General features: G+C 37.9%; 1 protein-coding gene across 1 annotated transcript; it reads left to right on the top strand.

The window, feature by feature from the left end:
* The first annotated feature begins 1,261 nt into the window (after positions 1–1,261).
* Positions 1,262–8,451, top strand: carnmt1 (carnosine N-methyltransferase 1). The gene is made up of 8 exons (XM_030143959.1): positions 1,262–1,431; positions 2,274–2,469; positions 3,155–3,321; positions 3,467–3,607; positions 5,021–5,199; positions 5,394–5,507; positions 7,415–7,518; positions 7,614–8,451. The coding sequence occupies exons 1-8, from the start codon at positions 1,295–1,297 to the stop codon at positions 7,806–7,808; spliced, it is 1,233 nt and encodes a 410-aa protein (XP_029999819.1). The 5' UTR covers positions 1,262–1,294; the 3' UTR covers positions 7,809–8,451.
* The last annotated feature ends 2,266 nt before the right edge of the window (positions 8,452–10,717 follow it).

The raw sequence follows: 10,717 nt of genomic DNA, 5'->3' as shown, positions 1-10,717 counted from the left end.
CCGCAGTATGTATGAATTTCATGATCAAATGAAAAACACTGCAATGTAGTCAGTGTTAATAGCTTATATATTATATTATGCAGTCCAAGACAAAAAAAACATGTCATTCTTTATAGGGTGAAACAGCCTTTTTTGGAGGTTTTATTGGCTGTATATCCAATTCCATCTGAAGGCCTCAATGTATTGTTCATATATTGTTCATATAAGGAAGTTTGAAGTTTTTTTTTGTTTTGTTTTGTTTTGTTTTTCCAGAGGAGCAGTGCATACTAATAAACACCATGTATGTCAATATGCAAGATTATTGCTCAGGTTAATTTCCATCTTTAGTCCCTATAGCTCACATAAAACAGTACAACCCAGTGTTCTCATTCAACAGACAAGCAAAACACATTAACATGTGTTTGATCGAGTCAAAATGAAAGCTATTAACAGTATAGTGACTCGACATTAATGATGTTTTAAGACTGTATTATAATCAAAAGATATACTTGACATCTTCCTGAGGCAGCAGTGTTGTGCATCAAGCTGCATATGGTATACATTTGAAGAAACCACTGATTTTCTTAAAATATGGCCAGGTGTCCCACTTTGTGTTGGAATTTCTCTCCTTTGCACGTCCCACATATTGATATAATGTCCCTCATTTGGATTTTCAGGAGAATATTCATATTCAAGCAGATTACAGCCAGGTTTAGATCCAAATATATTTATCATTTTTTTCTGCAATTTTAGAAAATTTTGAGTAAAACATATTTTAAACACTGGCATATCAAAAGAAATTACTTTAGCTATTTCCTTTGGTTTCTTATTTTGTTAATTTATATTTATTATATTGCTTATTTTGCACAGCTGTTGTTTTTTCTGTTCATTAAAAAATATGTTATTTTATTCATTTCTCTTAATTTTGTTGATTCTGATTTTTGTTTTCTGTACTTTTACAGGTGAATTTATACAGTTTTGTTTCCTATTCTACTTTTTTGTTCATTTTGTTGCTTATTGCATTAGTTTTGGTTTATTTTGTCAATTTAGTGCTTATTTTAAGCAAGATGAAGCTTTGTTCTCACTGAATTTTCGTAATTTTTTTTTTCAGCAACAGGAGGATATAGCAAGTGGTGTGACACAGATCTGATCAGATCCACTGTTTTAAACTGAACTGTTTCACTGTTCACCTGCAGTTCACCTACAGTCCTCATTTGCAGTGTATTCTCCGTACCGGCTGGTGGCGGTAGTGAGCCTTCAGTGACTGTCCATAACAAAGAAGAAGAAGCAGACGAAGAAGAAGTGCGCTTCAGACATGGCTGAAAACACAGCAAACAAACACGAAGATGGATCTTATTTTTGCAAAGAAAGAATAAAGTACAGCGAAGAGGAAGAGGCCAGACTGGAAAGGCAGCACTTTTGGAGAATAATCGATGCTTTTAGATATTACAGGTATAATAAACTATACATGAATAAAGCACAAAGTCAGGCAACGACAGTTTGTGTGTGTGAATTAATTTTACTGTTAGCAAACAATAGCAAAGAAAAGATAGCTTTGCAAGGGATTAGTCCTCCTGAGACACTTAATAATTCAGATAATTGAGGCTTTTCATGGTAAATCCAAAGTGATTAAGAGGATTCATGTGGAAATGATGTATCTACTATTAGCAACTGTTTTAGGATGACACTGGACTCCATACATGGAGCATTTTTTTCCCTACACCACTCACAATTTGAAACCAATTAAATTAATAAAATAAGGAGCAATTTGTTTATTTTACAACAATAAAGGTTTGGTAGTAAAGAATATACACCTTGCTCAAAGCTCAGATGTATTTAATTGCCTTCAGATAAATAACTAAATATACTTTTTGTTCTTCAATTTGTTTATTTTCTTTGCTAACTAAAAAACTAATCCATAGTTTACTTCATCGGAAAATGAAATGTTTTACGGATTACAAGATCATTTACGTGGAGTGGTAAAACATTAATGACAATGTGGCATGACTTATCTTATAATTTCTCTTTCTACTGTTTCTTAAATCACAGGTAAACTACAAATGATAAGTAGTGTTTTTTGTTTTTTCATTTGATGCCACTTTACTCAAAATTAGTTTTGAATTAGACTAAGGGTAGGGTTACTATCTTTTTAGGCTTAATATAAGTCTATCTAAGAGCAAAACTGAGACTAACTAACACTATATGCCAGTCTGAAACCTCCTGGACCCAACAGTGCAATGTTTTGGAGATTCATGCAGTGGTTTGGATTGTTCTGAGCTTCTTATCTTCCCCAGGGTCCATGTGCAGGAGCAGGTCAAACGTGCTGAGCGTCAGTTCCGTAGCCTGCCACAGCACCATCAAAATATGCTGCCTGGTGTTTTATCCAACTTGACTTGCATCAGTCAGTGTGCCGACCACAACCAAGACGTGTTACAGGCTATCATCCAGAACAGCCTCCACATGTTCGAGAACATTGAATATGGAAATAGGGTAAGACTGAAGTCACATTACACTTATCATCTTATGTCCTGGCAGATAAAATCCTGATGAAATAGGCTGAGGAATTTTGGTACTGTTGGATGCTTAGGCCTGTCAAAATAATTTTCCTCAGATTTGACTCTCTGGTGCTCCTTTAATGACATCATCTCATTGCAGCACCTTTCCATTTGAGCATTCAATCATTTATTATAGCAGAAGTATTTCTGTAGCCTTATACAACTTCGTACATCAATGGAATCCTCTTGAGCTCCTCAGGAAGGTCCATTGACGTCATGGCATCAATTTTTATCAGAATATACATATCAACTGCCAGATTTTATACAGGCATTATCCAAATCATTTTCCAATCAGCTGTACTTACCTCAGGTCAACTCCTAATCATCAATGCAGCCACATATTGGACAGAATCTAAAGAGTAAAAAATTCTGTTTTAACTTCACTTGGACTGAACATTAATTTTTGACTTTTAAATTAAAATGCTCCAGTGTTTTTTTTAAATAAGTATTCGGTGTTGCAAACTGGAAAAACTGAAGGTGTCTGACAACCTTCTAGAGACATTGTATACGTACAAATAATCCATTGTTAGGCTTCTACTACTGTAGCATAATTAAATGAAAAGAACACATAACTGCAACAGTCATATAATTGGTGTTTACTTCATTTATTCTTTCATTAGGAGGATCCGAGGAAGACACGTACACCCTCTACATTTGACATGGACAAGCTAAAGTCCACCATAAAACAGTTTGTAAGAGACTGGAGTGAAGCAGGCCAGGCGGAGAGGGACACCTGCTATCAACCCATCATTCAAGAGATCCAGAGACTCTTCCCAAGTGACAAATAGTAGGAAAATTATTCTCACTGCTCACACGGTCCCACACATGTAGAGATACTGACTGACACAAAGCAGGTTTTATTGATTCTGTTCTTCTGACTTATGGCCTGTTTTCTATGTGATATGTGTATTCTGTGCATTTTATTATGTCAGTGATGTGTCTAAGGTGAGCGTGCTTGTCCCGGGGGCCGGGCTTGGACGTCTGGCCTGGGAAATCGCTCGGCTGGGTTACATGTGCCAGGGCAACGAATGGAGCTTCTTTATGCTCTTCTCTTCAAACTTTGTTCTCAACAGGTACTACATACACCTCCACCAACTCTCCTGTTAGTTAAGCTGCTTTACAACAGGCAGCCTTTCATGGGTCTTACACAGATGAAGGTAATAGTGGCAGTTAATTCAGCATTTAAAAAAGAGCTGTGCAATGTAACAGTATTTACTGACAATAGAAAAAAATGTTTCACATTTATGACTCAATCATTCATTGTATTTTAATGTAACCAAGACAAATGTAAGTTACACAACTCAATGTAAAATACACTCTTTATAGTAGTATTTTGTGACATTTGGATGACATCATCTATGCTTTTCCTCAAAGCATATAGATGTGATTAGGTGTTTTATAGCAATGTCCAGGTTACGTTTTTTGACTTGTTTTTTTTACCAGATATTTATTTGGTAGCACTATAGTCAGAGGGTGCATGAGACTTTATCACCATTCAACATTTTTATGGACAGAGTTGTAAAAACTCCGTTCTGTATTTTTACCCATAATTTTAGAATTAAATTTTTCATGTCAATGAGTCATGTTTGATAGCAATGAATTTGTAAAAATAGCATTATCAATAGAAAAATACTTAGCCTAACATACAGAATGCATTTATACATTATGCATGTGTAAGGGCATGGAAAGCGAAGGTAAACAGAGCCACTGATTTTGCATCACTTTTCAACATCACCTGAGGCAGGTGAATGATATTTTATTCTACAGAGACAGAGGAGACACTAAAACACTGCAGCCATTGTATCTAAACAGGCAAATATGAATACTGCAGTTTCATGGAACGACTGTACACAATTAGCTGTTTGTCTTGAGGTTGTTGAAGGTGTGTCTTTGCCTCAGACACATGACTTCTCTTGACTGTGCTCATTTTGTTCTGAACACTGACATCCAGTTCGTAGGTCTTCAACACAATGACTGCACTTGGACAGAAGACATAGGCTGTTAATCACCGTGTGGCCTGTAAATTATTTTAAGTTAGGCTAGATTGCCCTCAGTGCTTTAATCTGTCAAAATGCCAGAAAAAACCCTGTCAGTAGTGGAAAATATTTGATCAGTATGACCTCTTTACACATATTCTAAACCACATACAGTATTTGTAAGTACCATGTTACTTAATTCTGTGTAATATAATAGGCCTATCTATGTGCTAACATTATATAAGCTAAGTATTCATTAAATTTACAGATAATGTGCTGTTTTGTGATCTGTATAATTATCTGGATATGAAATTACTTATACTGAACTATATTGGGGATCGAGACTTTTTTTCATGTGACACAGCCCATGTTTTAATTCTAGCGCTCAGTGACAAACATGTACATGTATGTGCCTGAAATTCAAAACATAACTAGCACAACTCTCACCACATATTCTATGGTTAAAACTTTAATCCATGGACACTCATAAATTTGAAATACTCCATTCAGGTGTGAAAAGGTGAACTCTCTGACCCTGTACCCCTGGATCCACCAGTTTAGTAACAACAAGAAATCATCTGACCAGACAAGACCAATCAGATTCCCTGATGTGGACCCTCAGAGCCTGCCACTGAGTTCAGACTTCTCCATGGTAGCAGGGGACTTCCTTGAGGTCTACAGTGATTCAGGTCAGATTATGTTAGTCATAGGAAACAGTTTTAACTGAACTTTAAACTGAAATGCAGAGGTGCGTGGATAATTAAGATGAAGGTTGAGCCGTTCCTACTCGTAAACCATCCTTTTTAATCTCAATACCCTAAACATGACCAATGATTTGTTGGTGATGATTAGCCAGAGAGCTCACACTGTCTGCTTCTGTTAGACACCTGGGACTGTGTGGCTACCTGCTTCTTCATTGACACAGCTCATAATGTGTTAGAGTATGTGGAGACCATCTGGAAAATTCTGAAGCCTGGTGGAGTGTGGATCAACTTGGGTGAGTCAGTTTTCTAATGAAATAAGTAACAAAGTTGCACATAATTTATTTGATCATTCTTGCTTCACTTAAAGTAAACCACACACCTACTGTACTGTTTATTACTGTAAAAGTGTTAGATATAATATACACTGCCAGGCCAAAAATAAACTCACCACCTGGATTTAACTAAGCAAATAGGTACGAGCCTCCTACTGGATAATTACTGCATGAGCGATTGTCTTTCAGTTGGTAACAAGTTATTTAACCCCAACTGATGCAATGTGCAGATTCTCATTTCTTAAACAACCAAGTCGAAAGATGCATCCCATGGTTGTGGAAAAGATGTTAGTCTGTTTAAGAAGGGTAAAATAATTGGCATGCATCAAGCAGAGAAAGCATCTAAGGAGATTGCAGAAATTTGCAAAATTGTGTTAAGAACTAACCAATGCATTATTAAAAACTGGAAGGATAGTGAGGAACCATCGTCTTCGAGGAAGAAATGTGGTCAGAAAAAATCCTGATTGATCGTGATTGGCGATCACTTAAATGTATAATGAAATCAAATTGAAGAAAATCAACAGTAGAACTCATGGCTATGTTTAATAGTGAAAGTAAGAGCATTTCCACACACACAACACAAAGGGAACTCAAGGGATTGGGACTGAACAGCTGTGTAAACTTAAGAAAACCACCAATCAGTGAGGCTAACCGGAAAAAATGGCTTCAGTTTTCTAGGGAGCATAAAGATTGGACTCTGGACCAATGGAAGATGGTCATGTGGTCTGATGAGTCCAGACTGACCCTGTTCCAGAGTGATGGGTGCATCAGGGTAAGAGAGGCAGATGAAGTGATGCACCCATCATGCCTAGTGCTTACTGTTCAAGCCTGTGGGAGCAGTTCTATGATCTGGGGTTGCTGCAGTTGGTCAGGTCTAGGTTCAACATTATGTGTCCAAAGAATGAGGTCAGCTGACTACCTGAATATACGGAATGACCAGGTTATTCCATCAATGGATTTTGTCTTCCCTGATGGCACAGGCATATCCCAAGATGACCGTGCCAGGATTCATCAGGCTCAAATTGTGAAAGAGTGATTGAGGGAGCATAAGACATCCTTTTCACACATGAATTGGAGTCCAGACCTGAACCTGAGAATCTTTGGGATGGGCTGAAGAAGGCTTTGCGCAGCGGTCAGACTCTCCCATCATCAGTACAAGATCTTGGTGAAAAATGAATGCAACACTGGATGGAAATAAATCTTGTGACACTGCAGGAGCTTATCGAAACAATGCCACAGAGAATGTATGCTGTAATCAAAGCTAAAAGTGGTCCAATGAAATATCAGTGTGTGTGACCTTTTTTTTGGTGGCGACTTTTTTTTTGGCCAGGCAGTGTGTACTTCTTTGTGGATATTTTCCATTTCCATTTTATGTTTAGGCCTCTCATCCACATGTGGATGCTATTTTAGGTTACAAAAATATAGATTTTTAAAAATGCCTTTCATAGTGAAGATTTTTAAAAACACTGGATTGCGTATACTACACTTTGACCACATGAACCAACACTTTAACGTTACTGAGGTTTCTAACTTAACTTGTCGCTGCTGAACTTCATGACTTCTGCAATTGTTACATGCAAAATTGTCAGTGTTTGCAATTTAAAGTCCATCAGAAACAATGGTGTACTTTGAGTTTTTTTGCTATTTTGTGGTCTGTTTTTTGTGTTGTAGTGTGGACAATTAACAAAAAAAAAGGTGGAAAAATATCTGTTTTAATCTTGTTTTATAAAAATGTCTGTATTAGTTTGGACATAGCATGAGATTTCCCTAGCTGTTTTACTTGTTAAAAACTGTAGCTATGTGACTGTTAAATGCAGGTTGTTGGAGAATGTTCAACTACACATTTTAATATTCAATGTTTTTATCAGGTCCACTGCTGTACCACTTTGAGAATCTGGCCAATGAGCTTTCAGTTGAACTTAGTTATGAAGACATCAGGTCAGCGATGGTTAAATATGGCTTCCATATAGAGGTAAATCCAGGACTTTAAATCATATGCATAACTTCACATTTGTCCCGAGAAAGGCTCCTGTGGTTAAACCTTTGGTATTCCTGTTTTTCCTGCAGGTGGAAAGAGAGTCGGTACCAACCACATACACAGAGAATGACCGCTCTATGTTGCGATATGTTTACGACTGTGTCTTCTTTGTGGCACGGAAACCCACAGGGGTTTATATGAATGTTCAGCAAGACAACCAACAACAGAGTTTGCCACCTGCTGCTAAGTCACCACGGCGAGATGATACAGCCAGCCCGACGTGACAGAAAATCCTGTGATGACAAAATAAACTTAAAGGAGCACATTGGACAATTATGCCAGAAGAATGAAAGACTGAAAAGACAAGAACATGGACAAAGAAGGAAAACAAATCAGTGGAAGTAATTTTGTCACATATCTGTTTTAGTAATTCATGACATGTCTTTCTCAGTTGGAAGCATGCAAAGGATCTGATCCTGGCTACAACTGTAAATTTTACTTTCACAAATCTGAAAATATCATCAGCTGAAGTTATATACTCTCAGAAAAAGTAAAATGATGTGTGTGCATGAAATTTACAGATTATGCAGTGAATAAGAGTCCATCAATCACTGGGTTTAAGAGGAGTCTACTCATGACTGTCATTGATCTTCTAACCATGTCAATTACAAAACATCAAGATTTCTTCTAAGTCTTGCAGTCGTTGTCTGCAGTAACTGTCACTGCCTGAAAGTGCTTTGTGTACATTTACGTATTGAATCTATTTATTTTTTCTACCATGGTGCCAATAACCATATTTGCATTCATCATTAGCAACTGCTGAGAATGTAATCAAAACTAATCTGCTTTTCAGGAAAAGTTGTTTTAAAATTGTAAATTACTTCTTATTACACTTTGGAATAAAGTAAAACATTTTAAAACTTTCCAGACATTTACTGTTTTAAATTTTACATTGAATTTTCACACCAACATATTACCATTCTGAAATTTATTGCCGCTAATACCTATTAAATTAAACAGTTATATAGTTTTGCTTTTATGTTTTATTAGCTAAAGTATTTTAATGTTTTTTCTGCCATTTATAACATGATTACTCAGAGATCTTGGCAGTCAAACATATGGCCTGTAGGCCAAAAGGGCTTCCAAAGGGTCCAATCTGGCGCGTGGGATGAATTTGTTAAAAATCTAAAACTTACACTGAAATATTAACAATCAAGGGTGTCAAACTCATTTTAGTTCAAGAGCCATGTACAGCCCAACTATCTTGAGTAGGTCAAACCAGTAAAATAATGGCATAGTAATCAATCAATAATGACAACTCCAAACTTTTTATCATTATTATGTATTAATTTATTGTTTACTTAAAGGTGCGGCAGACTTTCGTGAACAATTTTTCATCAGATCTGTAAAACCTCAGTCATAGCCTAAGTACCACGAATCTGTAAGTCTTTCTGTGATTACTCACCTGAATCTCTTTCATTACAGTGAACAATTTCGAAGTGCCATCCACCATAAACAAAACGTGTGTTTACGGTCAGAGCCGGAAGGGAACTCGGGCATCTTCAGAATTTTTGAGCCTCCCTTTCCCACAGTGCACATCGCGACAAAATTCCGAAGATGCCTGAGTTCCCTACTGGCTCTGTTTGTAAACACATGTTTTGTTTATGGTTGTTTACAGATTTGATGAAAAATTGCTCACGAAAGTCTCCTGCACCTTAAAGCAGCATTGCCTGTATTGCCATTCTAGACACAAGTGTTATATTTATTACATTTTACAAGAATTCTTCGGGATGAATCTTATCAGAAGTGTCAGCAGTGCAATAGAGGCCTCTGTTTACAGCTGTAGAGGAGCTGCTATTTGGAGTTCAACCAGGAGCCAAACCCCCCCCCAAAAAAACAGCTGGACTGATTGAGAAAGACAGAGACCCAAAACAAAAACTGCTGGACCAAAATACTTGTTGTTCAGGGTGTTACAATTCACAGTTTATGCTGAACATCCTAAATCAGGAATGTCCAATCCTGGTCCTCGAGGGCTGGTATCCTGCATGTTTTAGATATTCCCCTTTTCCAACCCACCTGACAGTCATTATCAGGCTTCTGCAGAGCCTGATGATAGGCTTATCATTTCAATCAGGTGTGTTGGAGGAGGGATACATCCAAAACATGCAGGATACCAGCCCTCGAGGACCAGGATTGGACACCCCTGTCCTAAATCCATCACTGATGCACATTCTGAGTGCCTTCATTCATAAACCTGAAAAAATTTAATTGTTTTTTTTTTTCCTGTTATTGTGCCCTGTTTTGACACCTAAAACACACAGTAAAGCAGATCTTGAAAGGTAGGAGTCCTGAAAAAAAGGTGACACAAGTAGCTTTTATGACACTTCTGCATCTAGAATAACAACATTATTCCAAGTGGCTGTTCCACTGATACATTTTTTCAGAGGTTCCAGAGTGAGGGTGAACACTTCATGTGCTGATGTCCCGCCACAGGAAGAGTGAAAACCAGAGGGCGGGGCCAGACATAAATCCTTTACTCTGATTGGTCCGCTTAATTATCGCGATAACTTCACTCCCGGAGTTCACTGTTTTGCCGCTGAGGGTTAACCATGATGCTCACGTAGAACCGCACAGGTGGCCGTTATTAGTTTACTGAGGCGTAAATGTGAACCAAAACAACCTATCTTCATGGCAAAGAGACGTTCGGAGGACATTTTACTTCCGGACTTACCCTCCAAAAGACATTTTCGTTCCCTTTGCAGTGTTGACATGCAGCTGGAGAGCATGGCTTCTGCCGGGGATGTGAGCCCACCGTCCCTGCTAGCTTTGTTGGGCAGCCGCTGCAGAAAAAGGCCGTACTACTTTGAGGAAGCAGAGCAGCAGCAGACAACACAAGCAGCACTTACCCGCAACACTGGCCAGAGCGATGTGTTGAAGAAGTCTACGGAACGTGCGTCAACAGTTCAGAATTCTGGAAAGTTCCAACACCGTCATAGCTCTGCCATGCTCACAAACAGCCAGAAACGATTTCGTACGGATTCCGCGGCCTCAGATACGGTTAAACCCAAAACTAACGATAAAGTAAGTGAATTGTAATAAAATAAAAGTGGCCAAATAATACACTGCGCATTTATCAAATGAAGTAAGCCTATGTAATGGCACGGAGTATCCACTAGATGTCATTAGTTTCACT

This window comes from Sphaeramia orbicularis, chromosome 9 (genome assembly GCF_902148855.1).
Source record: "Sphaeramia orbicularis chromosome 9, fSphaOr1.1, whole genome shotgun sequence".
Lineage (NCBI taxonomy): Eukaryota > Metazoa > Chordata > Actinopteri > Kurtiformes > Apogonidae > Sphaeramia > Sphaeramia orbicularis.
The sequence above is the reverse complement of the archived record's forward strand: the minus strand, read 5'-3'. Positions and strand labels throughout refer to the sequence as shown.

Excerpts from the sequence above, each read along its gene's own strand:
- carnmt1 (XM_030143959.1), top strand. The coding sequence starts at position 1,295 with ATGGCTGAAAACACAGCAAACAAACACGAAGATGGATCTTATTTTTGC. Across the intron at positions 3,322-3,466 it reads CTCTTCCCAAGTGACAAATA|TGATGTGTCTAAGGTGAGCG; the intron begins GTAGGAAAATTA and ends TTATTATGTCAG. Across the intron at positions 7,519-7,613 it reads AATATGGCTTCCATATAGAG|GTGGAAAGAGAGTCGGTACC; the intron begins GTAAATCCAGGA and ends TTTTTCCTGCAG.